The sequence below is a fragment of the Jaculus jaculus genome, chromosome 17 (genome assembly GCF_020740685.1).
Source record: "Jaculus jaculus isolate mJacJac1 chromosome 17, mJacJac1.mat.Y.cur, whole genome shotgun sequence".
NCBI classification, from domain to species: domain Eukaryota; kingdom Metazoa; phylum Chordata; class Mammalia; order Rodentia; family Dipodidae; genus Jaculus; species Jaculus jaculus.
In genome coordinates, this window is record NC_059118.1 from 52,646,691 (window position 1) to 52,668,475 (window position 21,785).

The 21,785-nt window shown below is 44.5% G+C and overlaps 1 protein-coding gene across 2 annotated transcripts in view; it reads right to left on the reverse strand.

Annotated features, from left to right (window-relative positions):
- Positions 1-19,956, reverse strand: part of LOC101601471 (cyclase associated actin cytoskeleton regulatory protein 2) — a 314,827-nt gene extending 294,871 nt beyond the window's left edge. Inside the window, exons 1-4 of one of the 2 annotated variants that reach the window (XM_004667934.2) lie at positions 19,763-19,956; positions 18,610-18,733; positions 16,960-17,014; positions 9,413-10,162 (exon numbers count right to left, since the gene is read on the reverse strand). In XM_004667934.2, coding sequence (XP_004667991.1) covers positions 9,799-10,162; positions 16,960-17,014; positions 18,610-18,733; positions 19,763-19,930 — 711 coding nt within the window. In that variant the 5' untranslated portion in view covers positions 19,931-19,956 and the 3' untranslated portion in view covers positions 9,413-9,798. Of the gene's footprint in view, positions 1-9,412; positions 10,163-16,959; positions 17,015-18,609; positions 18,734-19,762 lie in introns of those variants that run through there. The other variant, XM_045137016.1, reaches the window with a different exon arrangement.
- Positions 19,957-21,785: the final 1,829 nt, after the last annotated feature.

Genomic DNA, 21,785 nt, shown 5'->3' on the forward strand with positions numbered 1-21,785 from the left:
ATGGGTCCTGGGGAATCGAGCCTCGAACTGGAGTTCTTAGGCTTCACAGGTAAGCGCTTAACCACTAAGCCATCTCTCCACCCCGGTATTGGTTTTTAAATGAAACAAGTCAACAAGTCAAGTAGCAATTCTTAAAGTCAAATGTTCTAATACAACACAATTCAAAGACACAGTAATTTGAAACACTGTAGGGACCGCTAGTAGGAAAATGTTGAAATCTTTGTTTTCTGTAATTAATCCAGTATGTTTCTATAAAAGCAGGAAAATGCATGTACAGTAAAAACTCTGCGATTCTTAGCATACAGTAGTCTTGAACCTTGGAGCTGGAGAGATGGCTCAGTGGTTAAAAGTGCTTGCTTACAAAGCCTGCTGGCCAGGGTTTGATTCCCCAGTACCCATAAAAAGCTGGACTCACCAAGTTGCTAATGTGTCTGGCGTTCATTTGAAGCAGCAAGAGGCCCTGGTGTGCCCATATTTATTCTCTCTCATAAATATATAAGTAAATAAATACATAGGTCTTAAATCTTAGTGGAGGTGTTTCATGTAGCCTTTGCTGGTGTGTGTGCAGCGACAGCATGTGCACTACTGAGCATGTGTGTGCGTGTGTGTGCATGGTCCAAACCGAGGCTGCAGTGCGGTCATGGCGTGCAACAGGGGTGAGTGCCACCAGAGACGCCTCCTCAGAGTTATTACACATTGGATTCTGAATTAACTTTTGGTGGCTACACATTCATAAGCCTTTTGCTATTGACAGATTTTTGACAACCTCCACACTCCATATGGGGTCACCACCGGATTTAGGAAGCTGAAACCTCAGGGCAAGGTGTCTAGAGTTATAATGTATTATTATGTTTCTAAATTAATAAAAAGGGGACTTTAAATGTTCCCACTACACAAAATGATATGTCTGTGAGGTAATATACTGGATAAGACATATTTGACCATTGTAAAATGGTTATATACACATATCAATACATCACATTCTGTTCCATAAATATAACTATTTTTTATCAACTGAAACTAAAAAAAAAACTCAGCTGTTGTTCTAAGTTTTTATCTCAAGTGTCAGAATCAGGGCTGGAGAGATGGCTTAGCGAGTAAGGCACTTCCTGCAAGGCCTAAGAACTCCTGTTTGAATCTCCAGGACCCACGTAAGCCAGACACACAGTGACACAAGTGCGCAATGGTGCACATGAGCACAAGGGGGCGCACATGTCCAGAGTTCATTTGCAGTGCTGAAGGCCCTAGCACCCTGTATTCTCTCTCTCTCTCTCTCTCTCTCTCTCTCTCTCTCTCTCTCTCTCCCCCTCTTTCCCTTTCTCTCTCAAATAAATTTTAAAAAAATCAGAAGGAAACCATGTAGTTACTGCACTTTAGACAATGCTATCATTCAGGAACGCACTTTCTCTTCCTCATGTGGCTCCTTAGTGGCAAGCCTCACTTCCCATCGTTCAGCCCATGTGACGCATACTCCTTCACCTCATCTTCTGCCTGTTTTTAGGAGATGAGTCTGATATTAACTCCCTTTGCTTCATCATTTTCCCTTGCAGCCTTATTCCCCTCAAGTTTCAAGATGTGCATAGGTGAATGTAAAACTGTGTACTCTATGGTTTTCTAAATAGAAGCCCCTGTATTTCTCTGTCCTCACCTGAGCCATCTAGAAGGACAAGTGGTAGAGCAAGGAACATTTCAAAAGTCAACAAGTTGAGCCCTTCTAGGGACTGGCAGATGAGCATCATTTCAATAGATAGCTGACATGCAGCTTTCTACTTGGAAAACTGTGGTTTTCTACTTAACACTCATTATGGAAGTCAGTTTCAGATATTTTTCCTTTTGTGATCGCATTATTTGAGCAATCGAACGAATAGAAACAATGAGATTATGCCCAGTCTATGCTATAGTGTAACTGGACTTGCCTCTGTCAGTGACAGAATGGTAAACAATGTGTACCTTCCAAAACAGTTAAAGCACATAATGGCTTAGAAGGGGAATATTGGTTAAAAAAGACAATGGCCCTTGTCTTCTAGGAGACAAGTGACAGGAGAGAGGGGAACTTCTTAGATTTATTTCTGGAGATGCTCTTGTCAAGAAGGACCTAAGATTTCACAACAAGACAGTGAATTCATTTGGAAGCACACTTTCCTTATTAAAAATTCTAAAAGACTTATACGTAACCATCTTTTTCTCCTTTGTGTGTGTATGTGTGGGATGCAGATGTGCATACCCTATGCTTATGCATGTGGAGGCCATAGGGGACCTCCAGGGTCCACCCATATCACTCTTCCACCTCATTTACCTGAGTCAGAGACCCTTGTAAGACGGCAGCTCCCCCTTTTCTGCATAACTGACTGAGCAGGGCTGGAGAGATGGCTTAGCAGTTAAGGTGCTTGCCTGCAAAGCCTAAGGACTGAGGTTCGATTCTCCAGTCCCCACGTAAGCCAGGAGCACATGGTGACGCATGTACATGGAGTTCATTTGCAGTGGCTAGAGGCCCTGGTTCGCCCATTGTCACTCTGTCTTTAATAAATAAATAAACAAAATAAATCTTTTTTAAAAAAAAAAGTTTAAAAAGAAGAAAAGACTGACTGAGCAGGGAGCCACAGCAATCCTCACTGCCTCCTCAACGCTGGGGTTACAAGCAGGCACAGACATGCCCGGCATTTTACATGCTGCTGGAGCTTGAACTCAGGCCTTCATGCTTACAAAACAAGCACTTTTCAAGTCCTCTCCCCAGCTTCTGCCTTGTTCCTTATTATGATTTGTGACTAGTGCTTCAAACTTGAACTTTCTGACAGGTATGTGACAAATGCTCAACATCAGCAATCATCAGAATATAATGAAACTCCTAGCAAGATGTCAGCACCCCTCAGGTAGAAAGGCCATTGCCCCCCTTCCAATTTAAAAGCAGTGCACTGGGGAGGCAGCCCTGGGTGGAGCACTTGCAGAGCATGGGCGAGGCCTTCTGTTCCATTCCAGCTTGATGTGGAGCACAGGAAGCTCTGACACGGTCAGCGGGAATGGAATGAGTCACTGTGGACTATGGCATCGGGGCTCCTCAAAAAGTCAACAACTACCAAAGGACCTGGTAACCCAGTGACTTCAGTGACAAAGGAAAGTGAGCTAGTATCAGTGTTTTCCAAGAGGTGTCTGACTTTTGTTGTATTTCCACCCCGCTCATGACAACCCAGATGTAGTCAGCTTAAGTGTCCATCGATAGCTGAGTAGAGCTTTTAAAGTCTCGTAGAAATGGCAGCTCCACTCTACCAGTATGAGATAAGCTCAGAAACTAGACCCACAAACCCAGACTCTAGTTTTTAAATTATCTAGTAATTTATATATTTGAGTGACTGAGAGAAAGAGAGAGAAGTAGAGGTGCCCCAGGGCCTCCTGCCACTGCAAACGATCTCCAGGTGGATGCACCACTTTGTGCGTCTATCTGGCTCTGTGTGGGTACTGGGGAATTGAATCCAGGCCACCAGGCTTTGCAGGCAAGCTGCTGCTCCACCTCTCCAGCCCAGACGAATGGATTTTTTAAAACGTGATATACATATGTGTGAGTACAAGATTGATAGCAGCTTACTATCACTATATGGCTATAAACATGGATGAAATCTGTCATTGGCAGCAAGATGGATGGACCTGGAGGTCACAATGTGAAGCAAGCCAGACACAATGAGGACACATACTATGTATTCTCGCACACATGTGGAAGCCAAGCTGATGCTACAGAAATAGAGGGGAGAATGGAGGGTACCAGAGGTTCAGGTAGTCATCAGGAAGGCTGGGACACAGGAAGATTGGTGAAAAGTACAGAGTTAAAGTCACGTATGAGGAATAAGGTCTGTGTTCAAATGCACTAGGGAGATTACAATATGACACAGTGTATATTTCAAAAGTTAGAACAGACGGCATTTGGATTCTCACTACAAAAAAGTAATTAAGATGGTAGACATGGGACTGGAGAGATTGCTTAGTGGTTAAGGTCCTTGCTTGCAAAGCCAAAGCACCCAGGTTCAATTCCCCAGGACCCACATAAGCCAGATGCACAAGGTGAAGCATGTGTCTGGAGATCATTTGCAGTGGCTAGAGGCCCTGTAGTGTCCATTTTCTCTGCTCTCTCTCTCTCTCTCTCTCTCTCTCTCTCTCTCTCTCTCTCTCTCAAATAAATAAATAGAGTATATTTAAAATATGATAAATAGGCTGACTATCCAATTTGCTTATTTTGCCACATGGACATGCTACAAAACATACTCCACAAGTATGTTCAATTATCACGTTAAGATAATGTAACTTTTAAAAAGCCTGTAATATTAGTTAGTGAACTAGCTAAAGTCACTTTTGAACTTCTAAAATCCAACTCAGAACAAACACCTAAAATGAATGTCTTTTGTACAAAGAGCTTAAGCTAAACAAAGTTAGAGTTTCCATGGTAACAGCCTGGAACTCTTGAAGGAGAAGAGGACGAAAGCAAGCATGAAAACGCATTTCTTTCTTCCTTTTTTGTTCATCTTCACCTCTGACCCCCCAAACCTCAGCTGTCACCTTCATGAATGCTCTCAAGCCTCAGAGGGAATTAAGAACATTGGACGGGAGCGAGAAGGGGACTAAACACAGCGGCTGTGTGGGAGGGAACAGTGTACCCGATAAACCTGCTCATTGACGACGTCTCCTTCCCCTGGCTGAGTAGCTTCTCTCTCAACCTTATCTTTGTGCTGCTGCTACTGTACAGGAAGTTGGGCTGTTGTGTGGCTGGGATAAAACGAAGATAGCACCAAGAAATACAATTTTGCTCCTCTTTGGAAGGGACATTTTATGAGATGATTGAAAACAGTGACCAAGTTAATATGTACATATTACCCCAGTCTAATAATTTCCATTGATCTGATACTTTAGAGCTTCTAAAAAGCTCACCTATCAAGAAAGTTGGTGAGTCAGTCCATTTTCTGTGGCTAATAATGCAATGCCGCAGGCTATGTTAGAAGGAAAGAGGTTTGTTTTGGCTCATGGTTCTGGTCCAACATGAAGGGGCCATATCTGCTGATGGCCTTCTTGCTATCAGTGTCCCAAGACACTCCAGGGTATCATGTGGCCAGAGACAGGAGGGTGTACATGCAAGGCAGCTGAGATGGCTTTTGCAGCATTGACCCACTCCTGAGATGACTGACCCATTGACCCATGAAGTGCATAAATGGATTAAACTGATTCATGAGAGCTGGAGAGGTGGCAGAGTGGTTAAGATGCTGGCTTGCGAACTCTAACCACATGGGTTCGATTCCCTAGTATCCACATAAAGTCAAATACATTAAGTGGCACATGTGCCTGGAGTTCTTTTGTAGTGGCAGGAAACCCTGACACACCCACACTCATTCTGTCAGCCTCTTTGTCTCTGTCTCTTTCTCAGCTAAACAATAAATATTAAAAAATAAATTCATACGTGAAGACAGAGCACGCCCTATTCACCTCTTAACATCCTGTAGTAAGGATTTCCAGTACACAATAGCATTCATGGTGGGTCCTTTCAACTCACATTTTCCCAGTTTAGAGCAGGTTAAGATCATGTCATTTCTCAACCGGTAAAGTGCTTGCCTTGCAAGTGTGAGGACCTGAGGTCAACCCACAGAGGCCACATACAAAAAGTCTGGGTACGGTGGGTGTGCCTATCATCCCACCATAAGAGACAGAGACAGGGGACTGGGTCCCTGAGGACTGCGGGTCAGCTGGTCAAGTCCACTTGCTGAGTTACAGGCAAATGAGAGAATCTGGTGGGTGGTACCTGAGAAATGACATCTGAGGTTGTCCTCTGATCTCCACATGCATGTGTACACATGTAGCTGTACACACATATGAACATGTGTGGACACGCATATGCTCGTATAGTTTCACTCACACACACTCATGTAGCACATACGGTCTGAGACATTGCTCTCTCCACCTCTCTAATACTAGTAGCCTGCCAGCCCAGTGAAGACATTACGTCTTGGGTACTCTCTTCCCTTGATTAGATATTATCAACTTAGTCCTTCTCAGAAATGTGTGCATTAGCGTTGCATAGTAGCAATTCTATCTTATGGAACTGTTCATGCCATTACTGCCCATCAGAGAAGACCCCTAAGGAACACCCCAGCTAGGCTGGCTGGACTTCAGGTTTTCCTGAGGCCATTTTTTTTTTTTTCCTTTGAGGCAAACCCAACAGACTGGCCTTTATTTTTTACGTGAGAAGGTGAGAGATAGAGAATTGGTGTGCCAGGGCCTCTAGCCACTGCAATTGAGCTCCAGATGCATGCACCACCTTATGCATCTGGCTTGTGTGGATCTGGAGAGTCGAACATGAGCCTTTAGGCTTTGCAGGCAAATGCCCTAACCACTAAGCCATTTCTCTAGCTCTCCAGAGGCCATTTTTGACAAATTTTCTTCAGAACTGACTGACTCATGTTTGGTCAATAAATCAAATATTCCTTCAAGTTCAGCAATAGCTGATGCTGAGGACAATGACTTCTTTTCATAAATCTGAAAAATTAAAACACATCCTTCAGGATCAGTCACTGGAGCATTGAGGGAATTTAGCTTCAAAATTCTACTGCTCCTAGATACTGTGGCATGCAGAGATATGCTGGTGTCAGTGTTGCTTGAAAACTGAAGGTGATTAAAGTATGAAATTTTGATGGATATCTGCGATGGTAAAGGTAGAAAGAAAGATATGGAACCTGTTGTCAGTTTCCGGTTGCTTTTACCAAAAGCTAGTGAAGTTTAAGAAGATACATCAGGGATCTGGAACATTCTAGGACCAAGAGCAACAACCAGTCCATTGTATAATTAACATAATGAATCTACCTTCAGGCAGTCAGTATGACAGTCACTTGATGTTTGCACACACACTTTAACAGGCATTATCCACTGTTATAGCCAGAAATTAAAAAGCCAAAGTTCTCCATAAGTGACTTTTCTTGACTAGCTGTCACTATAGGGCACTGCAGCCGCCGCATTTACTTCCTACATATTTGGCTCTGTAACAACCAGGGTTGGTGCACTGTAATGTTTAATGACTATTTGAGGCTGGTATTACTGTTATGACAGGATAAAGAGGAAATCCACGACAACGTCATAGAAGAGGGATTACTAACAACAGCTAAGTCTGGTGTGCAGGTCTATAACCCCAGCTACTTGGGAGGGTAAGGCAGGAAAAGCATCTACGTGGGCTCAAGAAAGAGAGCAAGGCAAACTTAGGTAATTTAGTGAGGCCCTCTCATAAAATAAAGAGTTCAGTGGTAGAGCACTTGCCTAACATAGGAGAGGCCTGGGTTCAATATTAGCATTTCAGTTCAGCCAACACACACAATTTGATCTGCTACTATGGTTAGGAAGTCAGAGTCTATTTCCAAACCTCAGTTTATCTGATCGCATACCCACTGTGTTGACTCAGCTTCTGATTGGCTGTGAAGCCCTTCCTTCCAAGCCATCTTCAGCTCACCAATTTTCAGATACATGGCTAACCCTTCAGGATTCATTTTGGGGAGTGATGATCTATGCCACGTGCTACAGGTACGGCAGATATGAAATTTATTTAAAGGTATAAAAACAGGGCCTCTAGGAGTACTTTATGTTTCTGAAAAAGATGTGAATTGTGGCTACTGAAACTAGGTGGGTTTTTTTGTTTGTTTGTTTTGAAATAAAAAGCAGGAGGGGAAGAATGTGGCTTACTCAGTAGAGAGCTTGCCTAGCATGCAGGAAAGCCTGGGTTCATCTCCCCACTGTATAAACGGGGTGTGGTGAAACATACACTTGTAACCCCAGTACTCAGGAAGGAGAGACAGGAGGATCAAAAGTTCAAGGTCACCCTTGGCTACACAAAAGGTTCAAGGTGAGCCTAGGATACATGAGGCACTCTGCAAAATGAAAACAAAAAGGCTTCATTACAAAGAGTACTCATTCATTTTACTGTAGAATTAGAAATAACCCAAACAACAGAAGTTTTTTTAAAAATTATATTTAATACAAGTGAATAGATTAGAAGATCTGAAATGTTATAAAGCAATATACACAACAAATAAATAATTTGCACAGGAGAGTCATGTCTACATAACACTGTCTAGTAGGGGAATACTTAAATCCAGTGACGATGGGGAAAGTCTGTAAAAATGCTAACCTGTCTTCCCTTGTATGAAATTGTTCAAGTATAAAAATCCAATACAGTGTAAAATAGTATTCAATTTAGTTTAAGAATAAAAATTGCAAGTATTGCAGTTTCAGAAGAAAAATTTTAAAGCAGCATTTTTAAACTACATAAACTACGTAAGAATAGTGGTAAGGTCATGAGTCACAGATAAATGAGATCTCCACAAGCAAAAATCAGAGAAGGAAGCATGGAACTAAGCAATGGAGTTTGTTAAAAAAAAAAAGTCTCAAGACTAAAATAAACTCAAATGTGTTAATGTTGGAGTACCCTCTTAATACAGTGCACATATGAATTTAAATAAATCCAAGTCAACATCTTTAGTTGAATAGGTTAATATTTAATATGCTACATCTAGACCTACTAAATAATTTATGCCATGAGATGAATACATAATTTTACAGTGTCACGTCTAAAGTTCCTTTCTTTAGAGTGCAACATAGTAAAACTTAAAAATAAATATCTTAAATAGCGTTACTATTAAGGCACAATATAAACCACATTGTCATTGATACCACTGAAGAAATGAAATGCCAATAACCTTGCTGTCTCAGGTACTGTACTCACTAATAAATAGTTTTAAATAGGACTCTGAAATAGATACTAAAAAGTGTAAAATGATTTGAAAAGGGGAAGAAATGGATGTCCTTAAGACCGTTCTTAAGGACTTAGCGTCCGCATGCTCTGCCTGCCTCTCTGCGTAAGCCCCAGTCCACACAGTAAATAGAAAGAGGAGGGTCGTGTAGTAAAAAGCTGATCCCACTTAGGGACCAGAGCTGCTGACACCAGCAGATACAAGTTTCCCAAAATTGAAACAGGATGGGGAGAGGGATCAGCATGTGACGAGCTCACCCAACAAGCACAAGTGATGTATTCTTTCCAGAACTGTGTGTGTGCTGATTGTCTGTGCAGCTGTTGCACCATTAATTCCACATCACTTGTTCCACGGTCCCACTTGTCCGCAGGACAGATGAGAAGCTACCTTTGGTACTGTCCACCACTGTTCCCAGTGCCACGCTCTTGGACTGACTGTTCCGTGCCCGTGTTTGAGATAGCATAACTACTACCTTCTGCCTAGAAAAAGTCCTATAGGCCACGGTGACTGCTGAAAATGGCAACCAGCGCTTCTGCCCTTTTGTTTGTAAAAAAAAAAAAAAAAAAAAAAGAAAGAAAGAAAAAGAAACAAAGAAAGAAAGAAAAGAAAATCTTCTTTAAACATAATTCAAGCTACATATTGCTCACTCTGGATTCCCTGGTTCAACAAGTTTCACATAGCATTTTCTAACTTGAAAAAGGCAGTTTGCTTCCCTGATACTATAAAAAGAGCAAAAATAAAAATCCCCTTACAAAAGTGAAGTCCCATTGGTACCCCCTGCCATCATTTCCCAGCGGCTTTTCTATGTCTAGGCTCTTTGGGTTGACTTCCAAAACCGCCCTCCCTGTCTCCCCTCTCTCATTCTGCAACGTTACCTGGAGTATGAAAAAAAAAAAAAAACAAATCTGCTTCGCAACAACTCTCTTCTCTCTCTTTAAAGCTGGTAAGTCAATGTTAACTCTCTTATTAACTACTAAACACTGGAACACTGGGAGAGAAAGAGAAACTCCTTCGGCTTGATCAGATGGCTGCCCTATTGCATTCGGTCTGTTTGCAGCTGTTGAGGCTGATACTGGCCGAAAGCAGCTGCAGCGGCTGCTGCTGCAGCTGCTGCTGCAGCTGTCCCCGGTGCGGCGGCGGTGATGGGCTGCTGGACAGCATAGCTGTAGCCCCCGGCGGTCACGTAGCCTGTGGCGGCTGGGGATGCTGCGTACGGGTACTGGTCGTAGGCAGCGGCAGCCGCGGCGGCTGCGGCTGCAGCTGAGTACTGTGCATAGGCCGCTCCAGTGTAATCAATGTACGGTGTGGTGGAGGCCGCAGCTGCCGTGGGCTGGACATGTGGAATGACCACTCCAGGCTGCACAAAAGCCTGCGGGTACACATAGTGGGCAGGGATCCTGTGAACAAATGGGAAACACAGTCAGGCAGCGGTCACCTGTCGTAGCAGCGATCATCCAGAGATGAGACAAACTCAAATTTAGTGGTTACTATCAACATAGGGTTGCCACAATATCTACTTTTCAATGGTTCATTCAAGGCCTGTGTCATGAAGCACCCTCCAGAGAATTCAAAGACCAAATCAGGATGACATCACCGCCTTGATATTAAATATCTTTTATGCAAAGTTTGGGAAATAAATCAAGGTTCACCAGGCCCATGCAGAGAAGAGAAATTTCACACTGGATTCATGAGGACTTTTAGAAATTTTTGTAAGGAGTGCATACAAGGAAAATGGTTAACAAGTAAAAAGACTTCATAGCCATTTACACAGGACTCAAGAGGTATTCATGATTAAGCAATCCTGTGGGGTAGACAGCTTGGCTATCAAAAGGGTGATACATTTTTGAAAAGTCCGAACGTTCATTATCATGGCAACCCTATTTGAAATTGCTATGCAGACTCAGCACACATTAATCTCTCTGCAACCTCAGTCACCCTTATTAAAAATAATAATTACAAAAAGCAGGCGACAAAAAAAAAAAAGGAGTTTAAAAGTTCACAGGTGTGGTACACACAGCAGAGTCACACTTCTCAAACGAATGGTAGTGCAGCTCACTGTCACAGAGGCTGTGGTGGGAAGCTACAAAAATGCTATTAACACTCATGGCAGTGATTCCCAAGGAGGTGTGCAGCACAGTGTCTCTCTCTCTCTTTAATCTTTCCATAAAATCCATAAGGACACAACGGTCAATCAAACCTGTTTGACTATCAGGCAACTGAGGATCAGCCAGCTTGTTTATCTCTATGCAAGACAGACAGAAGGGTTTAGGGAAATGATGAGGTTGGAGGAAGCAGTAGGAACAGGGCAATACAACCACAAATTTCCAAACCCAACAGAAACCTTAAGGATGTACGTTGTAAGGAAGCATGCATCAGCTAACTATTATGCCATCCTTCTAATCAGTAGAAATATGCTTATTAGCATATCTGCTTTCACTCGGCCCCGTTGGTTAATATTTTGTAGGAATATTGCATGACTATGGATTATCCTGTAAAAGGCCAAGAAAGTGAGACAAAAATCGAGGACCTTTTAAAATTACACAGCCACGGATCACACACAAGACAGATTCTAAGGACCCTGCCTTAAGAAAGTGATTAACAAAACAAATCACAAGAGGTATTAAAAAGTCCCATGCATTTCAACGGTCACTTTTGCAATTCATTACTGCACACTTATAAAACACTACCTTAAATATCTGATTTATTTTTGTCTTTCTTTAAAATAATCTCTATCAAACCCCCTATCTTTCTAAAAATATAACACCAGCATTTATAAAGAGTACAAGCACAAATAAACCAGGTCTTGAAGAATCTGAAGCAAATATCAGTCAGGTCTTTCAACAACAGTGATCTGCTGCATCTTTTCAGAATTCTACTGGAAGCACTCATTAATGAACATCCAAGGAAAGGATGAATTTATCACACAGGGCATGAACTTTGACTACCCGTGATAAAACACACACACACACACACAATCATTTTTATTACAAGTATAGATCTTTCCCAGTGCTGGCAGAAACAACATTACCAAGTGTTTTGAGGACACTTGAGAGATGTTCTTAAGCACTTGGAGGGAACCAGACATGTGGTCATGCACACTCAGAACTCTGTTGCAGATCAGGTGACTGGCTCACCCCTGGCAACAGGTGTGGCTGTAGAAAATGCCGTCCCCATAGCCGACACGTCCACAATGTGCAGACACAGCTAAGAGAGCCTCTTCTCCTGCCAGTTTACATGTGGTGACGGATAGCAGAGGCTGCAGCCAGGCTATTTTTGATCCTGTCATGCGACAAGGGTTTCCAGCGGATAAAATGTCTTTATAAGGCCAAAGTAAAACATCTATCAGCTGCAAGGACCAGCCAGTCTGAACCTCCCTGATAGGGACGCTTTAACCCCTTATGTACTCCCAGAATTATGAGGACAGACAACATGGTAGTTGCTAGGCTTGTACCTTCAAAAAGAGCAGTTGGCTGAACATGTTTATGCTACTGAAAGGCAGGATAAACTATGTGTGTGCACATGTGTATGTGTAAAAATGCCTTAAAACAAGGGAAGAGATATTTATAGAATCCTCATCTCTGTATTTATGATAACAACTACTTTTAATTTGATAAAGCCACCCAATGAGAATATATTGTTCTGGAAAATCCAATTCCTGCATAAAGTCTGGCAAAGGGGAGGAAGACCAGGAACGAAAATGAAAGCCTAGGGTCCTTTAAGGCTAAGAGAAACTGGGAACCAGAAGACCTTGGAGAATCTAATGCATCTCAGTTCAGGAATGAAGGCAGAAGCAGACTAAAGGGCGAGGTAGAATTTCTGAAGCAAATCCTGTGTTGAGAGTCTTTTAATAGCATAAGGAACCCAGCAAGGCGACTGGGGACTGTCCCGCCTACTAGAATTCTACCATGTCTGTTCCTTCACTTAACTACACAACTTCCATAAATCACCACACGTCACCATGTAACATCCACAATTCACCAAGGAAACCCACAATTACCACAGAATGACCACAAGTCACCAGTGAATCTCCACAATTCACCACAGAACATCCACAACTCACAAAGAATCCCATCCACAATTCACCACAGAATGCTCACACTGAGCAGATCCAAAAGCACAGGAGCCAATCCAATACTCTGGGTAATTTTAAAAAATTAGGACTGAAGACATGGCTCAGTGGTTAAGGCACTTGCCTGCAAAGCTTAACGACCCGGGTTCTGTTTCCCAGTGCCCACGTAAAGCCAGATGCACAAAGTGGTGCCTGCATCTGGAGTTCGTTTGCAGTGGCTAGAGGCCCTGGCGTCTCCATTCTCTCTTTCTCTCCCTCTCTCCTTGAAAATAAATAAAAATATGAAAAATTAAAAAAACAGAACTACTTTTATATACTTTTCTTCAAGTTTCTCTGACATCTCATGGCGACTTTTGGCTTTGCTTCATTTTCTGTGTCACCTGGCTGGCCTCTAATTTGTGATTCTCCTGTTTCAACTTCTAGAACGCTGGGATTGCACCACCATGGCAAGGTAGTCTTGGTGGCCTTTAAGGCAACATGTTCTTCCAACCTTGGTCTCATACATTGGTTCAATGGAATCACTGGCCCCGAACACTGCAGCAAACCACCTTTAAGTGGCATCAATTCAGGTCTTTTGTGCATCTGGTTCTGAAATATCTTTCGAGTATTTCTCCCCATCTTTCCTTGAACTCAAGTTAACTGGGTCCTTCATGAGACCATGTCATAGACTGCTAGATTCTAACCTCACATTTTTCATGTGTGAAAGACATGAAGACGCTCAGTCCTAAGTTGCTGTGTATGAACTAACACTATTAGTGAGATGATCTTCAGTGTTGCAAAGATAGATGCTTAATAAAACAGTGCCCTGTTTTCACCCTCCTTCAAAATGTGGGCCTGATGACTTCCTCTGCTCACTGACTGAGTGCATCTTTCCCTTTATCTGAAACCACGTGGGCAGCCCTTCCCTTCCCAGCACTGGGTATTTTATTACTAGATGATGAGAGTGTTATCACACCTTTTCTGGCTACAGCACTAAGGAATGAACATGGCTTCGGAGGTGAGGCAGACCTTGATGCTGAACTTAGAATCAGTCTCTGACACTTACCAGTGCTGTGATCAGGGAGAAGTTCATTAACTTCTCTGCACTTAGCCCTCACTCTTACCAGAAAGAACACTGCCTACCAAATGTACTACAAGAACTAAATTACGTATTATGAAAACCCCTTATCAGTACTATGCATTTAGCGAATGCTCAGTGAATGGTAGTTACAGTCTCTCATGGCCTTTAGTGGACAATATAAATACATAACACAGGATCACGCTCGAGCATGAAACCAGGTACTCAGTAAATGTTTAAGGACATGGCCAATATGATCACAACTGGCCCACAAATTTCTACTCGGTCCTCTCCAAAAGTTTCAATTAGAAAATGTTTCTGTCAATCACAACAATTTAGAAGCGACTCAGCAAGTCCACAATTTCTTCTATATCTACCCACTGTGTTAAATCAGAAATTCTTTCAAGGCCAATGTTTTTGTCTTCGAAGACCTTAGGTAGTCTAGGCGCCATTTAAGGACCACATAAAAATGATAGTTTACCCACTAGAATTTCAAACAAGTAAAACCAAAAATTCTCATGTTTCCCTCCAGGCCTAAAATAAGAACATATGGCATTCAAAGAGAATGTAAGATGACCAGGTGTGATTTGTTGGATACAGATTTGGAATTAGTGCGCTGTTGAGAACCCCTTAAAAACAAAACAAAACAAACAAACAAACAAACAAAAGCCAGAGAAACCTGACTTGGTCCACCCAGAATGCAATCTATTTCAAACAAGAATCTCAAGTTCAAACAATTTATACATGCAGGAATAATACCATTCTTCATAAAGACAGTTCATATCAGAAGATATGAAAAATAAAAGGTATGAAAAATGAAAGGTTACTGTCAAAACAGACATGATTTAAAATTGTCATGTAACACATGCTATCCTGATGGTTCTCATTTTGTTACTTTCTCAAGGACACAAACCAGTCCAGGATCTACAGCTAGCTCTCAAAGAACAATCTTCTCCCTTCGTCCAATCTGTCCTCCCCTGAGCCTTTATGCTTACTCAATCATATACCCATTAGACTCACCTAGTGTCCCTTTAACCTGTCCAAGACACACTGACTTGTCTACATCTCGTCGAAGCCTACAGTCCTCCCCACAGCCTTACCAACACTTCTAGCCCATCTCTTTTCTTACTGACTCTGAATTGCTCTTAGACTTGAAACAACACCAACTCACTTATCAGTGAGTGATTCTTGACTGCTTTGTATTCTTCTTGCTCCCTGAAACTGATGCCCAGTCCATTTTACTAAGTGATACACGCCCCCCACCCCCCACACACGCAATGTTACCTGTGAATTGACTTGGTTTTATAACTGTCCCAAGACTGGTGTGAGAACAGGACAAAGCTCACTGTTACTCCTTCAGATGTATGTTTTTCTCCCCAATCCTACCTTAAACAGAGAATCTCTACCAGTGAAATGTCAGCAGCAACAAGCCTATCCGCCTGGCACTGCGGCCACCCCACGCTGGCTTGGGTGGCACGCTGATACATAGCTGTGCTTCTGTGAAGGATTCTGGTGATATGGACAGAAGATTCTTCTACAGCCAAAACAAGCTGGGGTTGGCAATAAGAATGAATTACTGATATGTTCAAGTAGTAAGAGGGTAATACCAAAGTGCTCACTGAAAATGTAACTTGATGGTTTCAAGTCATTACTTATCTTGTTGTGAGCTAAACTTTTGGAGACGTGTGGTGGACAGCCATCCAGGTAGACAGATCCAGCCTTTATGCTCCACATGCAAATGTTTAGTTTCTAAGCTAGGGAAGAACTCGGAGCTGAGGATAAAATGCTTTGAACTACTAGGTCATTTTAGAAAGAACTGGAAGAGTTTCAGGACTACTGATCAGTTAGAAGACAGCCAAAACCAATTGTAGTGTTCAAGGTAAACTTACAAGTGACCTTCCGGTCACAGCATATCTGAATGGAAGGAAACTGGGGACCTCAAAAGAGACAGCTGATAAGGACAGGACTCAGAGAAAGCAAATATGCGCGGTTCACCTGTTAGGTTTCATCGGTGGAAGTTAGTACTATGCTACTCAAAACACCAACAACAACAACAACAAAAAAAAAGAATTAAGGGGCAAAAAACAAAACAAAGCCCAAACTGGTGAGTGTTAATGAAATTTGAAGAGAATTGTTGAAGCTTTAAATCAGAAGACCTAAAAGTAGATACACATGACAAAAGAAAGAAGCCCGTTCCCCAAAACTGTCCCATAAAACAGAAATTTAGGACATGCAAGCAATAAATCTGGATTCTTACAGAGAAAAAAAACACACAATTTAGCACTCACTACAAAAAATATGGTTAAATAGAAGTCACAGGCTAAAAAAGCTTAAAAGCAGGGGGAGGGGGAAAGGCCCTTTGCTTCCCATGGCAAAGTCAAAAGTCAACACTCCTCAAAACAAAAACACCACCACCAAAACCAAACGGCAAAGAGCCCCTTCCCCGAGGAATAGAAAACACTTTTCACTACAGCTCTGTTCAATTAAGTCAAAGCACACAGTTTAGCTATCAACACCACTTCATTACTGTAATAAATAAAATACAGCACACGGAGGTCTATGGACTATTGTGAAAATAAAACAGCACCACCAACATCCATGCATTGTTAATCACCATCTGAGCTCGTGTGTCTGAGTCTACTGGTTACAGAGCTTAATTCCAAACAGAACTAGTCCACCTCTTATCATGGCATCCTTCTCATCAGTTAGCTTAACTGTATACGAGCCCTGTCAGGTTAGAAAGAGATAAATAAAATTGAGTCAAGTTGAATAGTAGATAAGGCGAGGGGACATGACGGTCTCATACACAAGTCATACCTGGGATTTTGGTTTGGTTTTGTTAATCATAAACTCAACATTTGGCTGGTTTGGAGGTTGCATACTTGGTCAGATAACTTGACTCATCTAAAAATATTTATAGTATCAGCATTAAAAAATACATAAGCACGTGTAAATATGTACCATCGGGAACATTCTGTGACCTATTGACCTTGTCTGTTTGTAACAAGGAGGCAGGTTAACAAATGGCAGTCATATTACAACTTTGGAGGGCCTGGTCATTGACTTACCCAAAAGGTCTTTGTATAAGGGCTGGATGAAGCTGCTGGACACCAAAGGCAAAACCTAACAACAAAACACATTACAGTCTCCGTTGGTGCATGGCTAGGGTTCGTTAGTCCTACATGTGAAACGTAAGCAGGTCTGTGATTAATCAAAGAGCCGCTCTTAGAGAATGTGTGCACATGTTCCCTATATAAGTAAACTAAGTAACGTAACCCATATTTTTTAGTGAGTTTCATAAACATGTCACTAATACCAAATAAAGTTTTTTAAAAAAATTATTTATCATTATTATTATTATTATTTTTTCAAGGTAGGGTCTTCACTCTAGCCCAGGCTGACCTGTACCTCACTCTGTAGTCCCAGGCTGCCCTCAAACTCAGTAATCCTCCTACCTCTTCTGCCTCCCACGTGCTGGGATTAAAGGTGTGCACCACCATGCTTGCCTCCAAATAAAGGTTTTAATAAACCAAAAGTGGAAACAAAAATTTCTTCAATGTTGAGTTGACAGACATAAAATAAGACCTTAGAAAATTTAGAACAGAGAAAACTACTCTTGAGATAAGTAAGACGAGGAACAATTTAATTCCATTTATAAATATTCATAGAGTTCTGACCCATGATTTATTTATTTGTATGTGTGTGTGCATATGTATATATATTAAAAAGTCTCTGCAATCCTGGAATGTTTTGGGACTGTGGGTTTTACAGTTCACAGTGTTAAAAATTCATAAAACACTCTCCTATTATTTTGGGGAGGCTAGTATATATGCACAATGCATTGGGAGAAACACATGGTTTTGAATACCCTTGGGTATTTCTCCATGTACTTGCTTTCTTGGCAATCTAGTTACCCATTAAATCCACTGGGACACAAGTGTCAACTTCTTTCTAAAATTTCAGACAGAAAGATTTACTCATGAAGAGGGCATGATTAAATCATGCAAGTAAACTTATTCAAGGAAATGATGACGTTTGCTCAACTGTCAACTCTCAACTATTTTAGATAAATACAAAAGGCTGTAGGGTAAATAATCCCCAAAGTTATATCCCACCCCACCCCCTCAAGACAAAAGGCTGCTCCCCTTCGGCAACAAGCAGCTACACCAACCTGCATAAACTACTTCTCATCTCCAAGTGAGCATTCCTTTGTAAATCCGGAACATGAGTAGGTGAGGGCTTCCTATTTTCTGTGACTGCTGATATTCTGAGACTCCATGTGAATGCGTTCCTACCCACACCGTGCCTCTCCCAGGTCAGACACCTCCAGGTCTGAACACAGTGTAACCGTGACTAGAGACAACACTAAGTTGAACCGTAGCTGGAGTTGGCAAACTGGGTCGCATAGTTCACATGTTTAGCTACAAGTGGTCACCTAAATATTGCAGAGTTGAAAGCAGACTACAGATGTGCATCATCCTATAGAAAACACATGAATCAGCTCTCTCAGTGCAGACTACTCAAATCCTAAAATCTGTTTTTGCACATCGATACATTTCAACTACCCACTGGAATGTTCACCACTCTCATGGATCTTCAATGCCTTGGTAGAATAACGGGCATGGATAGAGTTTAACCAAACACCAGCTAGAGATCCTCAGGGGGACCCAACGACTTTTGAGTGGTGGGGAGTCGAGGGAGGGGGAGGATATGCTCACCTGGCTGCATGATTCTTGGCTTTGCTCCTAAGTATGCAAGATTCACATTGGCTTTCCTGCCATCAATGATGGGGTTGGGATCCTTGCAGGCCCTTTCAGCAGCAGCCCGGTCGGCCATGGTGACCTTAGCAACACACACAGACATACATACAAAAGCTCTCAGTTAACTCCCAAGGAAACCGAGTATCAAAATGTTTAAGTCACTTCTCTCTTTCCTTCCCTCCATCCCCCCCTCCCCCCGGGAGATAGACATTGCTCCTTCATCCTCTGTCTAAAAAATAATAATAGAAGATAAAAAGACAGGAAGAAGCCCTCCACTCCTAATTCAAGTCTCAAGGCTGCTAGTGTGGGGCCTAGAAGATATCTGGTAGTGGAAAAAAAAAAAAAACAACAACAACTCCTGTGGACTTATCCCTTTCCCCATTCGCCCCTCTAGGTTCCCAGCTGGCCTCAGAAAGAAAGTCTGGCCACGCATCAGGCCCGGAGCTCCCCACCAGCAAACACTCCCCAGCGACAATAGCGATTGTCCGGCTCCCAGGGCTCAGGCTCACCGCTCTTTTCGGCAGCTGAATTTGCACGTTTAAATCTCCAGGAAGCTTAATGTGCTGTTTCAGTCCGGCAAACAGCCAGAGGATTAGCTTTTTTTTTTTTTTTTTTAACCTACCTTTTCAATTTAAAAGGTGGGGGTGTGACAAGAGGGGAAAGAGCCAAGGTCTCAAGGTGGTGGGGGGAAGTGATCCCCTCCCAACCCTGGCTGCAACACCAGAAGGTACACGCATTTTTTTTCCCCCTCAACAAGGCAACAGCGCACTTCCAATCCGGGAATGCAATGGTGCAGATCCCGGGCCCTCCGTACCCCAAATCCGGCAGTCATTACACACTCTCGGCCCAGCCTAGCCCGGCCGGGCCCTTGCACACGGCATCGCGTGGGGGTCCTCTCGGGACCCCCGCAAGGCAGGCTCCGGCCCTCGCGCCCGCAGCTCCGCCACGCGCAAAGTTTCAGCTGAGCCGCTCCCGCGCCCAGCAGGGTCCCACGGAGCCCCGCACGCACCCCAAGCTCCGATCCCTCCCGGTCAGCCCTCCGTGACCCCAGCCAGGACCCTCTCTTTGCCGCACCCCCCCCCCCTCCTCCTCCAACATCCGCCCAACTTACAAATCCGTAGCCCCGGGACTTGCCCGTCTGCCGGTCGGTGATGACGACCGCCTCCTCGATGTCGCCGAAGACCTCGAAGTACTTGCGCAGGCTGGCGTCGGTGGTGTGGTAGGGCAAGCCTCCCACGAAGATCTTGGTGTACGTCGTGTCCTTCTGCGTGGTGTGCATCTTCGCGCGCGCCCCGCGGCTCGGGCTCCGGCTCCGGCTCCGGCTGCGGCTGCGGCTGCGGCTGCGGCTCGGGCAGCGGCTGCGCCCGGTCCTCGCGCTCCGCGTCTCCCGCAGCCTGGGGCGGCCGCCGGGGGCCGAGGGCGAGCGCGGGGGCGGCGCCCGCGGCTCGGGGGAGCTGCCTGGACTGTGGGCTCCCGCCCCCCCTGCCGGTCACGGCGCAGAGCCTCCCGAGGGTGCGGGTGACGCCGCGCTCCGGGTGGGTCGCAGGCGCGAGCGTGGGGGAGACGTCCCGGAGCAGCCGAGGGAGGGTGGTCCTCGGCGGGCGGCTAGACGGCGCTTCCCCGCGCGGAGGTGGAGGGAGGCTGGGCGCGCGGCGGCGGGCCTCGGCGGGCTGGCTCGGGGGCTCCGCGCCGCTCCGGCTGGGGTCGGCTCCCGGCCTCCCTCCCCTGCCTTCCTCCCCTCGGGCCGCGGAAGCGGGAGCAACCGGTGCGGAGCTCGGCTCGCCACCGCTCTGCTCCCTTCCCCCGCGGGCCCGGGGTCGCCGCCCGGCTGGGGAGGGGGCGGGCCGGACGCCTGCGATTGGCCCGGACAGCACCTGGGGCGCCCGGCGCCGCCGCCCCCCAGCTGTTGGGAACAGCTGCTTCTCCCGGGCGCGGCGCGGCGCGGCGCTGGGTCGCCGGGCTCCGGCTCGGTGGCGGGCGCTGGGGCCCGGGAGGAGGCCTGGCGGCCGGTGTCGCGGACTCTGCTGGGCTGTCTTAGGGAACCGCCAGGGGCCCAGAGCGGGGAGGTGCTCCCGAGGAGGCATCTGCGTGGGGTCTCCAAAGCCGACCACGCAGCTTGCTTATTTATTTATTTATTACTATTTTTTTTGCCCTAGGCCGTGGTGACAAGGCAAGTGACCTGGGGTACCTCAAAGCCTGGGGCGAGTTGTAGAGAGGACAGTCTGCTCTCAGAGTCCTGGGACCAAGATCAGCCGGAACTGGACACTGGGGGACTTGGAGAGTGAAAAGGGCCTCTGACTTTCCTTGGGCCTGAAGAGCTGGGAGAACCAAGAGGTAGAAAAACCAGAGGAAAAATACAATTAAACAATAAAAATCTAGCACTCGGGTGGGGGCAGGGGGTGTACGTAGCTTTAATTACTATTCACAATCACTGAAAGGTAGGGCTCTGTGTCCCTCACATCCTGCCTTGTATTTCAAAGGACCAAGTGTTAATTGTTAATCCCAGAGATTCACAATGACCCAACTTTTGTTTCCTCCCTATTATTCTGGAGGATGGGTACAATCAATGTCTCCTCTGCTCTCGCTCTCTCTCTCTCTCTCTAATTCCCACTCTCCTTTTCTCTCCCCCTCCCCTACCTTCGCTTAAGCACAGAATCTATTTACCTCTATTCCAATTACAAAATTAAAATATATATATTTTATTTACATATTTGAAAGAGAGAGAGAGAGAGAGAGAGAGAGAGAGAGAGAGAGAGAGAGAGAGCGAGCGAGCAGGACCTCCTAACCACTACAAATGAATTCCAGATGCATGAGCAACCTTGTGCATCTGGTGACCTTGTGCATCTGGCTTTTTGTGGGTCCTGGGAATTGAACCTGGGTCCTTTGGCTTTGCAGACAAATGCCTTAAGTACTAAGCCATCTCTCCAGCCCCCAATTACAAAAATTTTTGATTGATTAGTGACTTCGCGCCTCGGGAGACCGCTCGTGGGTTGCTTGCAAAGCCTGCCAGCCTGGGTTGGATTTCCCAATGCCCACATAAAAGCCAGAAAGACGCACAGATGCACAATATGGCACATGTGTCTGGAGTTTATTTGCAGTGGAAAGATGCCATGGACCTCCTTTCTGTTTCTGTG